Source organism: Chiloscyllium plagiosum, unplaced genomic scaffold, assembly GCF_037043375.1.
Source record: "Chiloscyllium plagiosum isolate Xiang-an unplaced genomic scaffold, Cpla_swu_hap1 HiC_scaffold_7, whole genome shotgun sequence".
Lineage (NCBI taxonomy): Eukaryota > Metazoa > Chordata > Chondrichthyes > Orectolobiformes > Hemiscylliidae > Chiloscyllium > Chiloscyllium plagiosum.
In genome coordinates, this window is record NW_028270145.1 from 92,290,365 (window position 1) to 92,314,690 (window position 24,326).

General features: G+C 41.3%; 1 protein-coding gene across 2 annotated transcripts in view; it reads left to right on the forward strand.

Moving 5' to 3' along the window:
- The window catches only part of LOC122551741 (kinesin heavy chain), a 206,067-nt gene that overhangs the window by 150,666 nt on the left and 31,075 nt on the right, over positions 1–24,326 (forward strand). For both annotated transcript variants that reach the window (XM_043694135.2, XM_087989247.1), the window contains exons 19-24: positions 3,285–3,394; positions 8,571–8,672; positions 9,481–9,541; positions 10,362–10,433; positions 14,702–14,806; positions 22,056–22,272. In XM_043694135.2, the coding sequence (XP_043550070.1) occupies positions 3,285–3,394; positions 8,571–8,672; positions 9,481–9,541; positions 10,362–10,433; positions 14,702–14,806; positions 22,056–22,272 (667 nt within the window). The remainder of the gene's footprint in view (positions 1–3,284; positions 3,395–8,570; positions 8,673–9,480; positions 9,542–10,361; positions 10,434–14,701; positions 14,807–22,055; positions 22,273–24,326) is intronic.

The following is a 24,326-nucleotide window of genomic DNA, read 5'->3' on the forward strand; positions in this document are numbered from 1 at the left end:
ATCTTGCCTTTATTTGGTTAACTATAAGTTATTTATCTTGCTGTGTGTCACCTCAACATGGTACTTTCATCACTTCTTCTAGATGTTTTGCTGTACATTTAAAACCATTTCAGCACTCCTCTGTAATGCATTCCTGACCTGCTTATAGTGTGGAGTGAAAGACTGGACACACTGCTCCAACTGAGATCTAAACTGTGCCCTACATAACTTCAGTATAACCTCCCTGTTCTTGTAGTGTGTGGTCCTTTTAAATAAAGCCTTGAATACTGCATGCTTTATTGGCAGTTTTCTCTACCTGTCCTGTTACATTTACTGATGTGGAGATGCGAGAATTGGACTGTGGTGGACAAGGTCAAAAATCGAATGACACCAGGTTATAGTGTAACAGGTTTATTTGAAATTGCAAGCTTTCAGGAGTGCCCTGAAAGCTTGCAGTTTCAAATAAACCTATTGGACTATAACCTGGTGTCGTTTGGTTGTTATCTTTCATGACTTATGTACATTTACATCCAGGTGTCTCTGTCCTGCACACCCTTTAGAATAGTACCCTTTATTTTATACTGTCTCTTTATCTTCTTTGTACCAACATGCATTACTTCATATTTCTCTGCATCTGCCAGCTAATCACTCACTCACTCAGAAAAAACACTAACAAATTTGTGGTTCTACACTGTATGCACAGTTTACAGTTCTCTCAAATTAGAGCTTTCATTGTTTTAACAGTATTTGTGTTTAGAGAATAAAGGAAGGACACTAGAAGCTCAGGGGAACAGAGGGACCTTGAGCTCTTGTCCACAGATACCTGAAGGTGGCAAGACGTGATAATAGGGTAATTAAGATGGTAAATGGAACACTTACCTTTATCAATTGTGGCATGGATTATAAGAGCAGAGAGGACACGTTGGAACTGTACAGAATTTTGGTTAGGACACAGCTGCAGTATTGTGTTTACTTCTGGTCACTGCACTGTAGCATTGGACGGTGGGGGTTAAAGGGGATTCACTAGGATGTTGCCCGAAATGGATTATTTCAGCTTTGAAGAGATGCTAGATAGGCCTAGTTTGTTTCTTTAGAGCAGGGAAAGTTGAAGGGGGATCTGATAGAGGTGTGTCAGATTATGCGGGGCAGAGAAAGCAGCTGTTCCCCTTAATCGAAGCTCTGTAACATGGGCATAATTTTAAAGCAAAAGGCAGGACATTTAGAGGGGATATGAGGAAAAACGCTTTCTCTCAAAGCTTGGTGGGCATTTGGGGTGCACGTCACAACTGTTAAAAAGTACCTGGATGAGCATTTGTAGTGTTAGAACATTCAAGGCTTTGGGCATAGTGCTGGAAGTTGGGACTAAGGTAGGTAGTAATATATTTTTAGTGGTACAGAATAGTAGTTGATGGTAAAGGTTCATCTTGGAGTGCAGTTACTAACGGTGTTCCGCAAGGATCTGTTTTGGGACCATTGCTGTTTGTCATTTTTATAAATGACCTGGAGGAGGGGCTAGAAGGTTAGGTGAGCAAGTTTGCGGATGATACGAAAGTCGGTGGAGTTGTTGACAGTGATGTTAGCGCGGATGAAATGATATCAGTCCGAGCCCAGAGTGCGGTTCAACAATCGGTAACGTTTATTACTGCAGTAACGCCGGCGGAGATCAACCGAGGTCCGAATCTCGGCTGCTCTGCTGTTCCCGCGCGCAGCTTCATATTATATACTTTTAGTTGTCAGGATGTGTGGGATTTGAGGATGAATGGGATGATAGTTCCCCATCATCACTGGAGTAGGTGCGAATAGGCTGTTTCCTGCCGTCCCAGGAGAGTTGCAGGGCACGCACAATAGGGTGCTAATTGGTTTATGTGAAACGGGTCCGGGTATTATCTGCTTGTCTCTCTCTGTGAGGGCAGGGGCTAGCACCCCTCTTTGTTCCCTTGGGGTGTTGGTGTGTATTGGTCTGTCCGTACCTGTCTGGTGGATGCCTGTCCTTTGTGTCAGAATGGCTCCGTATCGATGGGTATGTGTGTGTTTCAGTCAGTCTCTTGATGTGATTAGGAGATGGGTTTCCATATTTAATTAATCCCAGAATTTGGCCCATGAGTCATGGGTAATGTTGGTCTAGTGTGGATTCTATCTGTCCTCTGTCTCCTATCTCCCAGTCACGTGGGCAGACCGGCAGCTGTTGAGTTTTTGTGGGTTTAAAGCTGCGACTGCTGTTTAAAACACAAAAATGAATTCTTTTCGTTTCCTGATGTAGGCATAGTCCCGTGGCAAATGCGGGGCAGTTCTGATGCCCGCTTGCAGTGAGGAAGGATGTGTCAGGTTACAGCAGGATATAGATAAGTTGCAGAGTTGGGCAGAAAGGTGGAAAATGGAGTTCAATGTAGGTAAGTGTGAGGTGATTCACTTTGGTAAGAGTAACAAAAAGACGGGGTACTGGGCTAATGGTCGGATACTTGGTAGTGTGGATGAGCAGAGGGATCTTGGTGTCCATGTACACAGATCTCTGAAAGTTGCCACCCAGGTAAATAGTGTGGTGAAGAAGGCATATGGCGTACTGACTTTTATTGGTAGAGGAATTGAGTTCCGGAGTCCTGAGGTCATGTTGCAGTTGTATAAGACTCTGGTGCATCTGGAGTATTGTGTGCAGTTTTGGTCGCCATACTATAGGAAGGATGTGGAGGCACTGGAACGGGTGCAGAGGAGGTTTACCAGGATGTTGCCTGGTATGGTAAGAAGATCGTATGAGGAAAGGCTGAGGCACTTGGGCACTTGAACCATTACTGTCAAATCTGCGATTGCACATCTCTGCGTGCAAGATGAAGAAGTGGAGGACGGTACTTTGTATGTCATTTGACCAAGTAGATAATGTCTCAGAGATGTTATTCTGCATGTGTGGATGAATGAGTCCTAACATAGGCAGCAGAAATGTAATAACTCTTCATTCATTTTGGGCGGCACGGTGGCACAGTGGTTAGCACTGCTGCCTCACAGCGCCTGAGACCCGGGTTCAATTCCCGCCTCAGGCGACTGACTGTGTGGAGTTTGCACGTTCTCCCCGTGTCTGCGTGGGTTTCCTCCGGGTGCTCCGGTTTCCTCCCACAGTCCAAAAGATGTGCAGGGTCAGGTGAATTGGCCATGCTAAATTGCCAGTAGTGTTAGGTAAGGGGTAAATGTAGGGGTATGGGTGGGTTTCGCTTCGGCGGGTCGGTGTGGACTTGTTGGGCCGAAGGGCCTGTTTCCATACTGTAATGTAATCTAATCCATACTGTAATGTAATCTAATTTGCTGTCTTTGCCTAGAAAACTCTGGAAGAGCAAATGGAGAACCATAGAGAAGCCCATCAGAAACAGCTGGCTCGCCTGAGGGATGAAATTGATGAGAAACAAAAAATCATTGATGAGCTAAGGGAGTAAGTATTTTTTAGAACCTGAGAATTCCTTTATTGGAATATTTTAAATATAAATATTAAAATGCAGTTGCATTAAAAACTGCTATCAAATCTCTTAGGCTTTTCTGCTCTAGTGAAAGGAACCCAGTTTCCCCAGTCCATCCCTACACACCTACAAGCTAACATTTTTGTTCTGTTCATGGAAATGACTGGTGTTGAATTAGATACTCTCATGGACCAAGTAAGAAGGCTAGTGAACCAAGGGGAAATTAGGACTGAGAAAAGTTTATTTAATCCAGGATAGTTCATCTCTCTATGGGTCTAATTTCCCCATTACAGCATCAAATAATGTTTTGAACAGTACCAATGTTATTATATTTACTACTCTGTTTGACAGATATTACAAACAATCATCACCAAATAAAGTTCTGCACATGCCTTTTCTATATTTATTCATCAACTGGGGGTTTGATAGCATCATGGTTTTGTTACCAGACTGGTAATTCCAGAGACCTGGGCTAATAATTTGAAGATATCAGGTCATATACCACCATTGCAGTTGGGGAATTTAAGTTCAATAAAATTCAATAAATCTGAATGATATCCATAAAACTACCTGATTATCATAAAAGCACACATGGTTCAGTAATGTCCTTTTGGGAAGGAAGTCTGCCATCCTTACCCAGCCTGACCTACATGCAACTCCAGATCCACATCAGCAACATGACGGACTTTTACCTGTGGCTTAGAAAGCCACTCGGTTATTTTTCAGAAAGTGGTTCACTATAAGTGGACAGCCTCACTATGACCATACAGTTTAAATGTTTCTTGTAGAGATTGGGTGATAATTGAAGTTCATAGACCCTTTAAATGAGTTTGCAGTGATGTCTTCCCTCACCATGATGCATCCCCCTGGGGTGGCATGGTGGCTCATTGGTTAGCACTGCTGCCTCCCAGAGCCAGGGACCTAAGTTCGACTCCAGCCTCGGGCAACTGTCTGTGTGGAGTTTGCACCTTCTCCCTGTGTCTGACTGGATTTCCTCTGTGTGCTCCGGTTTCCTCCCACAGTCCAAAGATGTGCAGGTTAGGTGAATTGACAATGATAAAGTGTCCATAGGCTAGGTGGGTTAGCTATTGAAATGCAGGGTTATAGGGATAGGGTAGGGGTCTGGGTTTGAGAGTCAGTGTGAACATGATGGGCTGAATGGCCTGCTTCCACATCGCATGGATCCTATGATTCTTAGAGACCTAAAAGGACCTTCCATGTGCACCTGCATTGATATTCAGCTTTGTGGGCACATGCTTATTATCACTCCCTCAAGGGCAATTAAAGATGGACAGTAAAGAAACTTTTTATGAATAAAAGAAATATAATTTTCCTGTTGTTCTCCTGGCTTATTTTGAAAATACTTACTGATGGACTTCTCAATACAGAAAAAAATAAATGTGATCATCTCACTGCCCCACTGTCTCCCAAACCTCTAAATTCTTTGCCTTTAAATGATTATCTATCCTTCCTTCAAACATGCAATGGTTCTGGCTCAGCTATTACCTGTTTCTTCTTCACACTTGCAGCAAGTATCTCATATTCCTACAAAATGTAGACGAGAGATTAGCAGCACTTTCTCATCAAAATCAGAAACTTGCAGGTTTCCCTCTCAGTTCAGGCTTCACAGCACATGACCTAAGCTGACACTTCAATGCATTACTGATCTTTGAAGCTACCAGTTCAGATTGCTGTAAAAGATCCCATGGCACTACTCAAATATCAGAGAAGTCTTACTCCTGTCCAGCCCAGCAGATATGCTAAACTAGCACAACTACATGGGTTAGCTGCTTGTTAACCTAGCTGTTTGTGGAACATTGCTGAATATAAACTGGTTAATCCTGTTTGCTTTGATGCTAACAGTTACCTCAAAGGAATTGTTTGTTTGATTTTCAAACATCTTACAAATGTCAAAATGAATGTAAATTCTTTCTTGCAAGTTACTGAATGAAATTATTTGCTGGTTAAAAATAGCTTTTTTCCTTTTTAATCTGTCAAATTATTATTTGATTTTATATGTGTTGAGCTACATTTCTTTGAGATAGTGTATTCTCTGCTTCATGGCATAATCCTATTGGTTAGTCACTGTTTGTAAGAGTAGTTCTTCATCTCCAGTATCATCCTAGGTGAATGTGCACAGCATTCTCTTTGTAGGCAAGGTTTTATTTTCATAATAGAGTACAAAAAGTTTGCAATTGTGGCCTGACGATTGCCTTATACAAATTTAACGTTTTGTCTTGATTCCATATTCATTGTGTCATTGTCTGCATTTTGTGTTTCACCAGCCACCCCTTCCATTCATAATCTAATTCCTTCACTTCCTCCAAGATGCATTACCTCATTCCCTATACTTACTTTGAATCCTTTCATGGCATGTCCCTTTTTATTAACTTTATTAACTTTCTCCACAGTTCGCACGCTTCCACTCTGAAACCTCTCCATTCTAATATTTAAAACTTAACCTTCTATAATTCGTTCTTCTCAGTCACCTCTTACTCTTGGAATCAGGCTTGTTGTTCTTCTCTGTATCTTTTCCAATGCAAGTGTACCTTTTGTTTTGTAGTATGGAAAACTGAGCACTTTTAAAAGTATATTGTTATATGATAAAACCTTAATGTGACTTTTATTGAACTGTTTTCAAATCCTGGCATTCACTTAGATTTTTGTTTTGAATATCAAAGCTGAACTCTGCGATTACTTCATATTCTAAATCTGCACACCCTCTGCTTCCATTCCATTCCATTCATCACATATTTACAACTTACATTGAGCACACACTCAGCATTTACAACTCACATGGAGCACACACTAAGCATTTACATTTCAACTCCCTCCCCAATAACATTGTGGGTCTACCTTGACCAAATGGACTGCAAAATGCATTTGACCTTCTGCAACTGGCTGCTGCAGTCTCCCTGACAGGGTCCTGTGGCAAGTGTTAAATGAAGTCAGGCTCTTAGCTTACTGTGATTGAAAAATTATAATGAAGTGTCTCACGTCTGCCCAAGATGGGAAATCCATACACCACCTTTCCCATTGCCAGAGTTGGTGGCAGGTGCATGTGGTGTAAGTTGGGGACATTTCTCTCAAATTGTCCATTTCCAGCTTTTACAACCATCCATTATTTCCTACCTTTAACTAACTTACTGTATATTTCTGTGTTCTCTAGATTTGTAAGCTTTTAATTTAACTACAAACCTTTACTGTGTCAAATTTTGCCAACGCTTTTCTGATTATTGGCATCGACCTGGATTAAGTGCTACAGATGGGAGTTCCCCTCTACTTATTGGCAAGTTGTTGGGAACCCATGTTGCATCCATAGAGGATATCTGATATGATTAAATGCCCTCAGCCACTAACTGGCTAGTGTCAGCTGTTCCACACAATCAAACCACCCCTTGCAGGGCAGAAATTTTGTTTGTGGGAGCTGACAGCCAATCCTTAATGTTACCAAAATCAGTGAAACCAAAAATATCTCTCAACCAAGAATACATGAGGAGGTTTGGCTCAGAACCCGGACATTTATTTCTAGGATGAAAACCTGAGCTCTTGCTTGATTGACAGCTCCAGTTCTGTAACTTTTACCATCAGTTTTATGAGGTTTATTTGTATATGGTTAAGAGGTTTCACATGCTTACAGCTTCTGCTGTTGATATTTAAGATCATTAACACTGTTTTTGGGTTATATTAGAATGTTTTAATAGCATGGAATGTAATGAATGAATGTCTTTTTTAAAAAAAACACATCTTATTGTCATCATAATGTTAATGGTTCTATATTGTTATAGTGTACCAATGGGCACAGAAGTGGTTTGGCATGGCAAGGGGCACCTGAAGAGGTTGTGGGAATGGGGGATAACTAGCAAAGGTGACATGAGGAGGACATTTTGAATTTAGCTTTCAAAAGCCCTTTAAAAGCTAGCCCTACATCATGAGAACTATTGAGGGCTGGAAGTTACCTGTACTCCTGCAATGGAGCCAGCCAAGTCAAGAATAACAGGTGGAGGCACATGAATTGAGGCTCACATTTTTAGGGGACACTCCTGAAAATGATATTGGAAATTCTGGAATCGGGACCCACCTGCAAAGTTTTAAAGGGCTTTCAGATCATTCCGACAGCATGAAATTATCATCGCATCCTAAAGGCCATTCCATTGACAGTATAACTCTCATACCATCTAAGATTATAGAGTATGTTTGTAAAGGAGTTGAACTCTCATCCATCTTACCTTCACTTTTGGGGTATTTTATCAGTTGCACATCATTGTAATGAACTCGAATACAGGTATCCCCCGCTTTTCGAATGCTTGCTTTACACAATTTCACTTTTACAAAAGACCTACATTAGTACCTGTTTTCGTGAATCTGAAGAGGATTTTCACATTTATGATAATCAGCGGGATTTTTTCCCATATAAATCATGCACGTCGCTTAATGCCATTTTCGGCTTGCGAAAGGTTTCCTGGGAACGCTCTACTTTCGGATAGTGGGTGTTACTTGTACCAGAATAATCCATCACTGAATTTTTTTTATTCGTGCAATTGTGCAACCTTAACCTATTCCAATACTAAAATGACAGAGGTCAGAAGATTCTTTTGGTTGTAATAATGTAAAGATCTTTAAGTTGAAACCATAATATTTATTCCTTCATGTTTATATGTAAATCATAGAAGTAATCACATTATTCAGTAAATTATGATGGCACTAATTTATATATACAAGGTAATAACCTTACTAGCACAGTGAAAGACAATGGTTCCTAGTGCAAAGTTGAAATTATACACTGTGGAATGAAACACTACTGAGCACACTTGCTGTGAGCCAGTAAACACAGTAATTATGTCTCTATATTACTGTGCATTTTACTCTGTATTTAACAACATAAACACTAATTGTTCTGATTTAATTTTGATTCAGTTGGTGGGAGGTAGACATTTGAATTGGTTAGAAAAAGGATGTAGAATCAAATGGCATAATCTTAAGGGAATTGTCCAGCTAACTGGTATCACATTGAGAAGATAATGATGTTCTATGGATTGACTGTTAATTATTGACAATTTTTTCAATTTTAATGCTCGAATGCATTTATGCAAGCAGTCGCAATCTCAGTAAAGCTAAAATATTCCTGTTTTTTTGTTTCATATTCAACAGTTTGAACCAAAAGCTTGTGCTGGAGCAGGAGAAATTGAATTCTGATTTTGAAAAATTAAAAATGGAGGAGCATGAAAAAAGTGTCAAGCTCCAGAAACTTGTGTAAGCTTATTCTTAAAATGATCTTCTTTCCACCAAAAAAATTGTGTTATTTAATGATTGTTGCTTTACAATAAAGCTGCAGGTTTCACTTCAGAATATAAGCTACCTTGAGACTAGTCTAGTGTGAGCATCCATGAATGATACTCAATATCATTCACAATCAATGTCTGTGTTGTTCTGACTCTTAGTGGGTAATTGGATTGAATAGAGGTACTTCTGTGGGAACAGAGAAGAAAGCAATAGAGAGAGAGAGAAGGACTTAGGTTATCATGTGAAAAATCACCTCCTATCCATCTTAACAGTACCTGGGGAATTCTTGGGCTGTCATTGGGCTTTTGGACAGAAATTGTTTTAAAAAGGTACTCCTAACTTTGTCATCAAAGTGGTGATGCACTGTATCAATTTATCAGTTAACAATATTTGTCCAGGCAAAACATCCTACTTCTGGTCTTTCTGCTCCTTTTTCTGTTCCAGTGGTGGTATGTGAGTGTCCATATAATTTTTGCAATAAAAATTCTTGCATCTGTTGTGTACATTATGTATTGAACTTCTTGTTTTGCTCAATGGCGCCATATAGCTGACCGGTGACGCCCTCACCAGACTGCTTACAATAATAGCATGCCGGTTATATAACGTTATAATTATAACGTTTGGCTTGTTGTTACTTGAAGACCATTCTTTTGTAATATGATCTGTTTACCTCTGATTTAATAAATTGTACAACACGGAGGCATGAAGTTATTTTCTTAATACGCTGTCAATCTCAAATAAAATCTGACTCCGAATAACTTTTATGTCCTGCTTTTAGACTTCTTAATGACAAAAGAGAGCAAGCAAAACAGGACCTCAAAGGGCTGGAGGAGACAGTTGTAAGTTTCAATGTGAAACCTATTGGACTTTTAATGAACTCAGTTCAGAATAAACTAGTTCCCTCCTCAATTATGTAACTTAACTAAACTTGAAGGTCACTTCTCTGTAAAACAAAGACTGCTCCACTTCAGTGCAATGCACAGTGCAGTGGAGTTACAGTGTAATGCCTATAAATCTCTTTCCTAAGTACAACCTTTCCAATATAGATTCCATGGTTTCTGGCATATACCGTCACTAGCATGAGTTTTGTTTTAAAGAAGCTCTGCAGTCGAAACAAACAGAGCCATATATCTCCATGTAGATCAGCTGAACCACATTTCAATCTGTTTCTAATTTGAGTGCAGTGGCTGGAAGGTGGGTGCCTTGAGGAGGGATGTTTTCATTGGTGAATCATCTTACCCAGCAAAAAAATGTTGGACCCCTGTGATCACTTTCTAAATTTTTCCGGGTAGCAGAAGTTGGGGGTTGGGTGCGGGGAGGAATAAACTTTCCATATGTTCCATACCAAGATCCTGTTCTGCTCCGCACATATTGTTTGCTCCATTGTATATTATAATCAGCAACTTTTTTTTTCAACAAATGGATGTTTTTCTTGGATATGGCAGTTTTAAATACTGTTTTATCTCCTCCCTCCACCTCCCCCACAGTCCAAATCAAATGATGTGACTTCCAGTAATTTCAAGTTTGCAAATGACTGTAGTCGATAGGGCTTGTGCTCATTAATGACTGATAGAATAATTAATGATTGGAAGGTGATATGTTTATTTCAAATCTGTGTTCTTTAAAGCTTCTAACAATGGCTACTTATTTTTTAATAAGGCAAAAGAACTTCAAACTCTCCACAATCTCCGAAAACTTTTTGTTCAGGACCTCACCACCAGAGTCAAGAAAGTAAGTCCATCAATCTAGTCCAATGCTGTTTTGTTAATGCACTCCCTAAGAGTCCATTGTGGGCAAGCTTTTGGAGAAGACCTTAAAGAAACCATGGCTTTCTTCTCTAAATTTAAAGGTAAACAAGCGATCCAATTGTACTCATTCAGTTCTAGGTATGATATGAGGAGGGTGAAATTACCTAAAGGAACAGTGATCAGTAATTAATATTCTAAAGTATCTGTCAGCTCCTAACAAACAAATTGACATCTATAAGGCTGCAGGTTTTCTGGCTAATGCAGCCCATGCAATAGATGTTGGAGCAGGTTGAGGGGAGTGGAGGCAGGGTTGATGATGATTTGAGTTCTTGTGGAATTGGGGGATTATTCCTGCTCCTTCAGGCTACATGGGAATGTTAAAAAATGAATCTTTGTAAAGGTTAACTTATTGTTGGTAGCAGCAAAATGAATCCTGAGCATGGCTTGCTTGACATCTCCTGCACTCACTGGTCACTAATTTATGAATGTGGTCTTTAATGGGCAATAGACCCTGAATTGATATATCTTTGGAGTCTAAGGACTCTTGTGGTGCAGTGGTAGTGACCAGAAGGCCCAAGCTCAGGTCCAGTGGAGTTATCTCATAAACATTCAACAGCAACAGGTTGATTTTAAAAAAGTATTTTTTTCAAGGAACCTATTGGTTATGTTCAGTGTCTGTCCTAAGATCCTTGGACAGTGGGATCAGCAAATGGGCACAATATACCAGTCTAGGAAGACTATTTAAGTTGCCAATCCATTGCAAAATTGGGGAAAGTTTAACTTGTTCATTTGTCAGAAGTGGGTTTGTGTTGGTAGCCCACTGGAAATCCAGAATCAGGTTCCCCTCCATGCTGTAGAGTTGGGTTGTCTGCCCAGAAGTCTACTTATCTGACAGGCTTTACTTCCAGTCAGGTGGCATATAATGAAACAGAAGTGGTTGGACCACATACTTTTGAGCCATGAGTGGCTGGTGGTGATTTGACCTTGAGAATGACCCCATTCGAAGTGACTGGAGGCCTGAGGAATCAAATGCTCGCCTGTGCACGGTGTTCAGAGGTTGATGGTTTCTGGAGATGTCAGAGGATTAGGGTTCCCTGGGGATGTGGTTGGTTAAGGAGAAAGTTAGGATTGCATCAGCATCTAGCAAATAACTGAAAAGGCACCAAACTACTAAAGTCAGCAATCCTTGCCTTCCTTTGGCTATCACACCTCCCAGGAGAAAGTGAGGACTGCAGATGCTGGAGATCAGAGCTGAAAATGTGTTGCTGGAAAAGGGCAGCAGGTCAGGCAGCATCCAAGGAGCAGGAGAATCGATGTTTCGGGCATGAGCCCTGTTCCTTGGATGCTGCCTGACCTGCTGCCCTTTTCCAGCAACACATTTTCAGCTATTACACCTCCTGGCTACCAGGAAACCAGTTTGACGAGAGTTAAATTTGAAATGGTGAATAAGAATGGTACACAGAGCTTCATCGTAATTTTGCAATTGCTAACTGACCTTCTGGGATGTGAGTTAGTGGTTGCTGTCAGATGCCAAGTTGGGTACAGGAAATCAAAACTCAATATCTCTGGTGAACGGATCAAACATACCTTTGATCACATTGGTTGAAGATAAGAGATCAGACCATGTTTGCTTCACTCAGTTAACTGAAGAGAAGTTCAGAATCATATGATGGAATATAATTCCCCACTCCAAAGCAAGTTCCAAAGCAGGGGTGGTGGAGGGGTACTTTGAATGGGCATTGGGGTATGGGGTGGGCACCCTGCTACCTCTCTGACCAATAGCAGCCCACCCCACCTTGATTGGATCTATGGATCCAGTCTGGATACCAACTGCAATGTGTGAACAAACTCATCCTGCCACAGGCACACAACACGGAAACACAATAAGCAGGTTGGTTTTAAAGAAAATTATTCAAGGAACTTATTGGTTATGTTCAATGACTATCTTGAGATCCTTGGGCAATGGGGTCAGCAGATGGGCAGAATGTGCCAGACAAGGAAGATGATTTAAGTTGCCAATTCATTGCAAAGTAGGGGAAAGTTTAACCTTGTCCAATTTGATTGTGAACCGGGGGTGGTGGCCCCCAGTTCCAAGGAACTTGATGCCTGATTAAGGAACCTAGCATTTGGAAAGGGGCAGAGGATTAAGAAGTGTCTGCTGAGAACCATTTCACTGCCGCCCTTTCTCAGAGGCCCCCCTCCCACCCCCCGCGTAACTGCCGCAACTATTTTTCAGGGATTTATGGTGAATGTCGAAGTGTGTTAGTGGCAGCAGCCACCACTTCTGATAGTGCTAGAGATCTTTTGATTGGCCAGCAGCCCTCCCACTCTATGGGAGATAAGTGTAGTGAATAAATGCCTCCCATGGCGACAGATGCCCGCAGTAGGGTTCCCGTTGCCAAGTAAGGACTTAATTCTCCCAGGGACACTGCTGTTTTGTGCATTGAAGGTTGGATTATCTCCTGGCTCAAACTAAAATCCACCAATAGAATTATAAAGTACAGAACATGATTCAACAATGTGTGCCTGCACCTGCATTTTCTTTTCCTTTTTAAATGTGAATTTTCAACCTAAACTTGCTTCCATCATCCTGTTGTGCAAAGCATTCAATGCCAATGCTACTTGCTGAATTTTTAAAAATTCTCCTCATCTCTGCCACTGTTTTTTTTGCCAATTATCTTAAATTGGTAGCTGCAGGTGCAGTTTTGTTTTAAATCAACGTCCTCATAATTTTTAGTTCTGCATCAAGACTTTTTAGATACAAAAATAATTAATCACTCTCGAATATGATAGCGTCACAGGGATGTACAGCACAGAAACAGACCTTTCAGTCCAATTCGTCCATGCCAACTAAATATCGTAAATTGATCTAGACCCATTAGCCAGCATTTGGTTCATATTCCTTAAAAACATTCCTATTCATATACCCATCCAGATGCCTTTTAAATGTTGTAATTGTACCAGTCTCCACTACTTCCTCGGGCCGCTTATTCCATTAATGCATCACTCCTTGCATGAAAAAGTTTCCCCTTAGGTCCCTTTTAAATCGTTCCCCTCTCACCCTAAACCTATGCCCTCTAATTCTGGACTCCCTCACCCCAGGGAAAAGACCTTGTCTGTTTATCCTATCCATGCCCCTCATGATTTTATAAATGTCTACAAGGTCACTTCTCAGCCTCCGATGCTGCAGTTTCCCTATAGCTCAAACCTTCCAACCCTGGCAACATCCTTGGAAATCTTTTCTGAACCCTTTTAAGTTTCATCCTTCCTATAGGGGGGAGACCAGAATTGCACACAATATTCCAAAAGTGGCCTGACCAATGTCCTGTACAGCCACAACATGATCTCCCAACTCCTATACTCAAATCTCTGATCAATAGTGGGAAGCATACCAAACGCCTTTCTCATTGACCTATCTACCTGAGACTCCATTTTCAAGGAGCTTTGAGCTTGCACTGTTCAGCAACACTCCCAGGGACCTTACCATTAAATGTATAAGTCCTGCTCTGCTTTGCCTTTCCAAAATGCAGCACCTCGCATTTATGTAAATTAAACTCCATCTGCCACTCCTTTGCCCCTTGGCCCAGTTGATCAAGATCCCATTGTATTCTGATGTAACCTTCTTCATTGTGCACTACACCTCCAATCTTGGTGTCATCTGCAAACTTACTAAGTATACCTCCTGTGTGCACATTCAAATCATTTATGTAAACGACAAAAGGTCGTGGACCCAGTATTGATCCTTGTGGTACACCACTGGCCAGAGGCCTTCAGTCTGAAAAGCAACCCTCCACCACCCTGTCTTTTACCTTTGAGCCAGTTCTGTATTCTCTGGTCAACCCCAGTAGCTTCCACCAGTACCTCGCACTAGAAACGACTGGAATGATACAGATAGCTTTAACTTCTGGTGGGATTATTCCGATAGCTAAAATGTGGAAAACTAAATGCGTAAACTTGTATCTCTAAACTCCCTTGCAAACCGTCAGAATTTTACATTGACGTTTGATTGCAGTAGATTTTGTCAAAACACTTCAGACTAAGAACTTTCTCATACATGGAGCAAAATAATAAATGAGTGTATCTCACTTGAAGTAAGCATGCTGTTCCTATACACAAGTACAGTTGCTGCCTTTATTTTCTTATAAATGAACGCTAACAGCAGGGCTCTGTCAGGAAGATGAAAATGTCACTTTAATTGATTACACTTGGAGATGGGTCACAGACTGATCAGTTTGCTTTGTGCATCCTCAGAGCACGGAACTGGATTCCGACGATGGAGGGGGGAGTGCTGCTCAGAAACAGAAAATATCCTTTCTTGAGAACAACCTGGAGCAACTTACAAAAGTTCACAAGCAGGTATGAAGAGGATTTGTGTTTAAATTATGAAAACAGTCTGGTCTTCTAATGTTCTCTGCCACACAATTTTCAAATTTGCCTGGCCTGAATATTGCTTGTCACTAGTCAGCCAAACCTGTAATATTGTTCCGGTCTTGCTGTATTTGGACTGAGGAGCTGAGGAGCTGAAAATAGTACTGAATGTTTTATAATCATTGAGAAAACTCTGACCTTATGATGAAGGTAAGGTCATTGATGAAGCATTGAAAGATGGTTGGGCCTAGGACATTGCTCTAAGTAATTCCTGTTGAGATGTACTGGAGCTGAGATTCTTTCAGGAGGCAATGAGCAAGTTAGATAATGGAGAGCCAGTGGACATGATTTATTTGGAATTCAAGAAGTATTTGACAAGGTACTGGATAGGAGGCTGCTAAATAAGATAAGAGCCCATGGCTTTAGAGGCAAGCTGCTGGCACAGATAGAGACAAAAACAAAAGTTGTTGGTAAAGCTCAGCAGGTCTGACAGCATCTGTGAAGAGAAATCAGAGTTAAAGCTTGATTGCCACAGTGTTCCAGCGTAAGCCGGAAGAACACCTCTATTTCCGATGGGGACTCTGTAGCCCTCCAAACTCAATATCATGTTCAATCATTCTAGGTCCTAGCACCCTACCCCACACACAGTCTGCCATTACATACTACCTGCTGTTAGCCACTAACAGTCTCCATTGACTGCTATTCATTCTCGTAGCCAGATCGTTTTCCACTCCTTTGTCTGTTCAACTGTTCTTCTCTCTTTTTGGACTCCATTTGCACCTATCATTTACTCCTTATCCATAGAAGGACTTGGACAGGCTGGAGGATTGGGCAAAGAAATGACAGATGGAATACAATGTGGGAAAGTGTAGGGTTATACACTTTGGTGGGAAGAATAGAGCCAAAGACTATTTTCTAAAGGGGAGGGGCTTCAGAAATCTGCAGCATAAAGAGACTTGGAAGCCCTCATTCATTATTCTGTTAAGGTTAACATGCAGGTTCAGCTTACAGTTATGAACGCAAATGCAATGTTGGCATTCATTTTGAGAGAACTAGAATACAAGTGCAGGGGCATACTGCTGAGTCTGTATAAGGCTCTGGTCAGACTGCTTTTGTAAAATTCATTCATGGGATGTGGGTATCACTGCTGGCTAGCATTTATTGCCCATTCCTAGTTGTCCTTGAGAAAGTGATGGTGAGCAACACTCTTGAACTGCTGCAGTTCACCTGCTGAGAGTTGAGCCACAATGCTGTTCAGGTGGGAATTCCAGAGTTTTGACCCAGTGGCAGTGAAAGATTGGTGACATATTTCCAAGTCAGGCTAGTGAGTAGCTTGGAGGGGAACTTGCAGGTGGTGGTGTTCCCATGTACCTGCTACACCTGTCCTTCGACATGGAAGTGGTTGGAAGATGCTGTCTGAGGATCTTTTGTGAATTTCTGCAATGCATCTTGTAGATAATCTACAATACTGCTACTGAACGATGCTAGTGGAAGAAGTGGATACTTGTGGATTTGGTGCCAATCAAGTGAATAGTGTGAAGCTTCTTGAGTATTGTTGGAGCTGCACCCATCCAGGCAAGTGGGAAGTATTCCATCACACTCTTGGCTCGTGCCTTATAGATGATGGACAGGCTTTGGGGAGTCAGGAGATGAGTTACTCGCCACATTATTCCTAGGCTCTGACCTGTTTGTGGCAACTGTATTTATGCAGTGGGTCCAGCTGAGTTTTTGGTCAATGGTAACCCTGAGGATGTTGGTAGTGGGGGATTCAGTGATGATAACACCATTGTATGTCAAAAGCAATAAGATTGTCTCTTATTGGAGATGGTCGTAGCCTGGCATTTGTATGTGCAAATATTACTTGCCACTTGTCAACCGAAGCCTGGATGTTGTCCAGATCTTGTTGCATTTAAATATGGACCTCTTCAGTAGCAGAGGAGTTGTAAATGGTGCTGAACCTTGTACAAACATCATCAAACATCCCTATGTCTGATCTTCTATTGGAGGGGAGGTTGTTAATGAGGTCGCTAAAGATGGTTGGTCTTAGGAGCCTACCCTGAGGAATTCCTGCAGCTGACCTGACAGACTTCCAACAACCATGACCTCTTCTTCTCTGCCAGGTAGTGGCAAACAGTGGAGAGTTTGCTCCCGATGCCCACTGATTCCAGTTTTGCTAAGGTTCCTTGATGCCAAACTCAGTCAAAGGTGGCCTTGATGTCATCGAGTCATAGAGATGTACAGCATGGAAACAGATCCTTCGGTCCAACCCGTCCATGCCAACCAGATATCCCAACCCAATTTAGTCCCACCTGCCAGCACCTGGCCCATATCCCTCTTAAATGTTGCAATTGTACCAGCCTCCACCACATCCTCTGGCAGCTCATTCCATACACATACCACCCTCTGCGTGAAAAAGTTGCCCCTTAGGTCTCTTTTATATCTTTCCCCTCTCACCCTAAGCCTATGCCCTCTAGTTCTGGACTCCCCGACCCCAGGGAAAAGACTTTGTCTATTTATCCTATCCATGCCCCTCATAATTTTGTAAACCTCTATAAGGTCACCAACGCTTCAGGGAAAACAGCCCCAGCCTGTTCAGCCTCTCTCTGTAGCCCAAATCCTCCAACCCTGGCAACGTCCTTGTAAGTCTTTTCTGAACCCTTTCAAGTTTCACAACATCTTTCCGATAGGAAGGAGACCAGAATTGCGTGCAATATTCCAACAGTGGCCTAACCAATGTCCTGTACAGCCGAAACATGACCTCCCAAGTCCTGTACTCGATACTCTGATCAATAAAGGAAAGCATACCAAACGCCTTCTTCACTATCCTATCTACCTGCGACTCCACTTTCAATGGCTATGAAACTGCACTCCAAGTTCCCTTTGTTCAGCAACACTCCCTAGGACCTTACCATTAAGTGTATAAGTCCTGCTAAGATTTGCTTTCCCAAAATGCAGCATATCGCATTTATCTGAATTAAACTCCATCTGCCACTTCTCAACCCATTGGCCCAATTGGTCCAGATCCTGTTGTTATCTGAGGTAACCCTTTTCGCTGTCCACTACACCTCCAATTTTGGTGTCATCTGCAAACTTACTAACTGTACCTCTTATGCTCGCATCCAAATCATTTATGTAAATGACAAAAAGTAGAGGACCCAGCACCGATCCTTGTGGCACTCCACTGGTCACAGGCCTCCAGTCTGAAAAACAACCCTCCACCACCACCCTCTGTCTTCGACCTTTGAATCAGTTCTGTATCCAAATGGTTAGTTCTCCCTGTATTCCATGAGATCTAACCTTGCTAATCAGTCTCCCATGGGGAACCTTGTTGAATGCCTTATGGAAGTCCATATAGATCATATCTACTGCTCTGCCCTCATCAATCTTCTTTGTTACTTCTTCAAAAAACTCAATCAAGTTTGTGAGACATGATTTTCCACGCACAAAGCCATGTTGACTGTCCCTAATCAATCCTTGCCTTTCCAAATACATGTATACTCTGTCCCTCTGGATTCCCTCCAACAACTTGCCCACCACTGAGGTCAGGCTCACCGGTCTATCGTTCCCTGGCTTGTTTTACTGCCCTTCTTAAACAGTGGCACCACGTTTGCCAATCTCCAGTCTTCTGGCACCTCACCTGTGACTATCGGTGATACAAATATCTCAGCAAGAGGCCCAGCAAACACTTCTCTCGCTTCCCACAGAGTTCTCAGGTACACCTGATCAGGTCCTGAGGATTTATCCACCTTTAACTGTTTCAAGACATCCAGCACTTCCTCCTCTGTCATCTGGACATTTTGCAAGATGTCACCATCTATTTCTCTACAGTCTATATCTTCCATATCCTTTTCCACAGTAAATACTGATGCAAAATATTCATTCAGTATCTCCCCCATTTTCTGTGGCTCAACACAAAGGCTGCCTTGCTGATCTTTGAGGGGCCCTATTCTCTCTCTAGTCACCCTTTTGTCCTTAATATATTTGTAAAAACCCTTTGAATTCTCCTTAATTCTATTTGCCAAAGCTATCTCATGTCCCCTTTTTGCCCTCCTGATTTCCCTCTTAAGTATACTCGTACTTCCTTTATACTCTTCTAAGGATTCACTTGATCTATCCTGTCTATACCTGACATATGCTTCCTTATTTTTCTTAACCAAACCCTCAATTTCTTTATTCATCCAGCATTCTCTATACCTACCAGCCTTTCCTTTCACCCTAACAGGAATATACTTTCTCTGGATTCTTGTTATCTCATTTCTGAAGGCTTCCCGTTTTCCAGCCGTCCCTTTACCTGCAAACATTTGCCCCCCCATCAGCTTTCGAAAGTTCTCGCCTAATACCGTCAAAATTGGCCCTTCTCCAATTTAGAACTTCAACTTTTAGATCTGGTCTATCCTTTTCCATCATGTGAAGGGCTGTAACTCTAATCTACCTCTAGAATTGGAATACTGTGAGCAGTTTAGCTTCCTGTATCTCAGGAAGAATATGCTGACTTTGGAATGGGTTTAGAGGAGGTTTCCAAGAATGATCCCACAGATGAAAGTCTTGTCATATGGAAGGAAGTTGGGAATCTGGCTCTGTATTCAATGGAGTTTAAAAGGTTGAGGGGGGACCTCATGAAATTTAGCGAACATTGAGAGGCTTGGATCGGGAGAACATGGAAAAGATTTTTCCGCTAGTAGGAGAGACTAGGACAAGAGGACACAGCCTTTAAAACTAAGATAAGGAGAAATTTCTTCAGCCAGTGGGTGGTGACTCTGTGAAACTAATTGCTGCAGAAGGCTTTGGAGACCCCAAGTCATTGAGTGTATTTAAGACAGAGATAGATTGGTTCTTGATTAATAAGGGGATTAAGGTTTATGGAGAGAAGACAGGAGAATGGAATTGAGAAGCATATCAGCCATGATCAAATGGTAGAGCAGACTTGATAAGCCGAGTGGCCTCATCCTATTCCTATATGTTATGGTCGAATGACCTCCAACAAGCATGACCATCTTTTTTGTGCCAGGTATGACTCCAACCAGCAGAGTTTTCCCCTGATTCCCATTAACTCCAGTCTTTCTCGAGCGACTTGATGCCACACATGGTTCAAATGTGGCTTAATATCAAAGGCAGTCACTCTCATTTCACGTCTGAACTCACCTGTTTTGTCCATGCTTGTACATGTTTGCAATGAGGTGAAGAAATGAGTCACCCTGGCAGAACATAAGCTGAGTGTCAATGAGCAGGTTATTGCTAAGTGCCCATTGATAGCACTGTTAAAAACTCCTCGATCACTTTCTTAGACTGCTGGGGTGGCAATTGGCCTGATCAGATGTGTCGGCTTTTAGTGTACAGGACTGGGTAATTACCCTTTGTCAGTTAAAAGCCAGTAATGTAGCTGTGTTGGGGCAGTTTGGCTGGAGCAAGTATCACCAGTATCATTGTCAGGACCCACAACTGTTGCAATATTCAGTGCCTTCAACCGTTTCTCAATATCATATGGAGTGAATCAAATTGGCTGAAGACTAGCATCTATGATGATGGGTACCTCTGGAATAGGCTGAGACTGACCACCCATCACCACCTCTGGCTGAAGATGTTTGTAAATTATTCAGCCTTACCTTTTGCACTGATGTGATGGGCTCCCATCATATTTGTCGAGCATCCACCTCCGGTGAGTTGTTTAATTGCCCAATACCATTCACAACAGAATGTGACAGGACTAGTTTGCATGAGCAGAATTGGCATCTCTACTTCCCTATTTAATATATCTGCAATATATCACACTTCTGCTAATTATACCCTGTTGTCAGTAAGCTACCATTCCAAAGTCCTGTAAAACATATTGGCTCAAAATGAAATTCAATATTCCTCCTCATCTCACTTGGTTGGTCAACATACTGAGATATTATTCTGTTGAGAAAATAACGAGAATCACCTAATAGGATGGTATCATTCAGAACTGCTTTTGAAAAGAATTGTGACAATAGAGTTTGTGTAATGAACCAGGTCACAGATCAGCCCTGACCGCACTGAATGGTGGGACAAGCTTGAGGAGCTAATTTACTTGCCCCTAATTCCAAACTGTTACCCTTTGACTCCATTTTGTCTACTAATAAAATCTGTTAAGTGAACCTTCTGAAAGTTTCGATTTCCGATATTGACACCTTCTAAATATGTCAATGGAAACTTCTGTGTAAAAAGTCCACTGACCAATGTGGCATCACTTGGGGAGAGTTGTATTGTGCAGGTATATCCATTAATCTTATGAGAACTTGTGCCTTAAACTTTTCTTTGATATTTGAGTCATTGGTGATGCAAACTGAAAGAGGTTAAGTTCAGGATCATTCATGCTTTTGCAGTAAGCAAAGAGAGAGAATAAATAGCGTGTAGCCTTTGAGGGAATTGAATAGATTATTTGTATATTTTATTTATTCTGGGAATGATTTTTGAGTAAGAGTCAATCTTGATACATCTGGTAGGCTTTTCTTCCCAATGTGACTGCAAATGTATGGAAAAATTTGCAAAGATTCCTTTGTATTTCGCTGTGGAAAATCAATGAGTATCGGACTGTGACTTTCATGGGCTCTGCAAGGTCTTCATTATTTCTGGTAGTTCCTGGTCATTTTATTAAGGAGTGGATGGATAAGAGATAAGTTGAATACAATGCAATAGGCATGCCACAGGATATATAGGAATTATAATTATGAGATTTTATTACTTTCTTTTGACCTTCTGTCTCCCTGCATTTTTGTTACCTTGTCTATTTGTATCCTTTAAAATGCGGATGGATGATGTCATTGATGAATTCCTTGTACTCTTAAATAATGGCCAAATGTTTCCATATTATCAGTAAGAGATTACAATAAAAAACATGACATGGAAATTATGCTTTCAAATTCATCATAAATTTAAGACAGTGTCTATTTTTTTTTGTTCCCTTCGATCCTGCCAAATAAAACTTAGGATTAATGTTCTCAACCTCATTAATCCCATTAATTTATCATGCTTTCCCAGTGTTTCTGATTATTTCATAGTTGGGCTGGTTTCGACTTTGGTAGTTTTGACTCTGAAGTCCATTGTTGGATTCTCTGGCAGATTTCTACCCTGGATATTAAATTCACAAGAGACATGTGGAAATTTGACCCAATATTGCCCATTTGACACCAACGTCAAATATTCATATCGTTGCCCCATTCCCTGCCCAGTCACATTGAGGTTCACTCTCATCCTCTTAATTCTTTATCTCTTCCAGCTGGTTCGTGACAATGCAGATCTTCGTTGTGAGCTTCCTAAGCTGGAGAAACGACTTCGGGCTACAGCTGAGAGAGTTAAAGCACTGGAGAGTGCATTGAAGGAAGCCAAGGAGAGTGCCATGAGAGACCGCAAGCGCTACCATCAGGAGGTCGATCGAATCAAGGAAGCAGTACGAGCCAAAAACATGGCCAGGCGGGCACATTCAGCTCAGATTGGTGAGTATCTTCTCTGCTTCCAGTCACTTGTGTTAATACATGTGGGCTCTGTCTTTTGCCTGATGAGAGTTTATGGATGCTGATGGTACCAATGAAGTAAAGTTGTTCCCAGGTTTATGAAAGAAGATGTCATTGTTTCTGAATACAGTGAGAACTAGTCAGGTTGAAATCATACTTAGAATTTAAAAGGAGAGAGGTAAACATCAAAGAGGAGGAACAGAACTTTAGGAGAAGAGACTGAGTATACAGTTAAAGTGATGGGTTTTTAGGAAACTTCATGTAGTGATGTCAGATTGAGCAAGATAATGTGATTTGGGGAGATTATTTCAGATAGTGGGGTCTTCAACATTTAAAAGATTGACTGTGAAGGTTATGTGGAGGAAAGACATAAGCTGGACCCTTATGGAAAAGATTGCTTGATAATTTGGATTGAGACTATGGAGAGAATAAAGATGAAATATTAGGACTGTTTCTCTTCAGAACAATTCCTGCAGAGAATTGTAGGCCTTAAGTTCCTAATTATTCTTCCTTTTATATTGAAGGAAGTAAAACCAAGCAGCAGAGGTATACAATTTTCTAATTATTACTTCCTTTAAGTATCACTCCCTACCAGTGTCACTCAATCAGAGAATCAGATCTGACACTTGTCCACAAAGTAAATTTTAAATTGGAGGAAAATGCTCTCCAATCATATTTTTAAGCCAACTAACTAGGCACTAACAATGGAATGAGGTCATGCCAACAACACACAAGTTAAGACCGTAGCATAGGTCTAAAAGCATAGGGAGGAAGCTACACAGTTCTGAGATTGTGGAAAAAAAAGAGATGGGGTTGGAATGCATTGAGCCTTGATTTTAAAAACTGGGGATTCAGGGAGAAGGAATAGCATGTAGGATGGTGTATTTGGAAGTAATGAACAAGCGAGGAACACTGACTCTAAGCTGTAAAACAGAATGGCAATCAGGTTTTTCTTATAACCTCCGTGCTAAAGGACTGTTGGGAAAGCATCCAAAAAGTAGTCACATTTTGGACCGATTTAAATTTTGAAGAGTTAAGAGTTGATCGAAATATTGAAAACAGGAATTACTTTCAACAATGCTCCGTCTCGATATATTTTTATCCTCTTTTAATTTTTATCCTATTTTAATTTAAAAGATTTCATACTTCAGATTTAACCTGTTCCCCATTAAATCCTGGAGGGTAGGTTGTCTGGGCTTTGTGATATATGACAACTGATGGGACATGAGGGAAGCTGGATAGAACATGTAGGTGCTTTCCCAGCACTGCTTGTGGGCCAATAGGAGCAAGATCATTCCCATTGCTTTGGGCTGTTAAGATAGTCTGTAAAACTTTCTTTGATTCTCCTGCCCCTTGTAATTTGGTACTCGGATTCTAGAATAGGACCAGAGTGAGCAAAGAGAGGTGGCTGAGGGATGCAAGCAGAAGTTCTAATCTGTTTCCCCTAGTGGCCATTTTGTGTGGCATGGGAAGGGACATCAGCCTGCCTTGAACAAAAGGTCCGACCTTACAGAAAGTTCACCAGGGTGGGTATTCTGCAGAGGTCCCATGACCTGGCTGAATAGGAAAAGGCAGGAATGGCAACAAAGGCAGGTTCAAAAGGTAAAGACGCTTATTGAAAAGTAAGTTTGGGGATTTATTTAGCAGTCTATGAGTGTCATTGGAGGCAAATTGATATTGAAGAAGATCAGAGAGGCAAGTGGTAGAGGTGGACATGACTTTATTTAAGGGCAAAGTTTAGGGCAGGCTCATGTCTACATTTTTGAGTGGCAGCAACTGAGGTTCAGACCTGGCCCCAGCAAGTATAAAAGATCATAAGAACTGTCTTGGAAAATAAAATGGGGCCTCTCAAACTAGCCATCTGTGGAACCACACAGAGGTACTACAAAAGAAATTCAAATTCAAGTCCCCTGCAGATAGAAACATGGGAGTTTAGAATGGGGAACAAAGAGTTGGCAGAACAGCTGAATGTATAAACAAAAAAAATCTGTAGAATTTAGAAATCTGAAACAAACATAGTGTGTTGGAGAAACAGC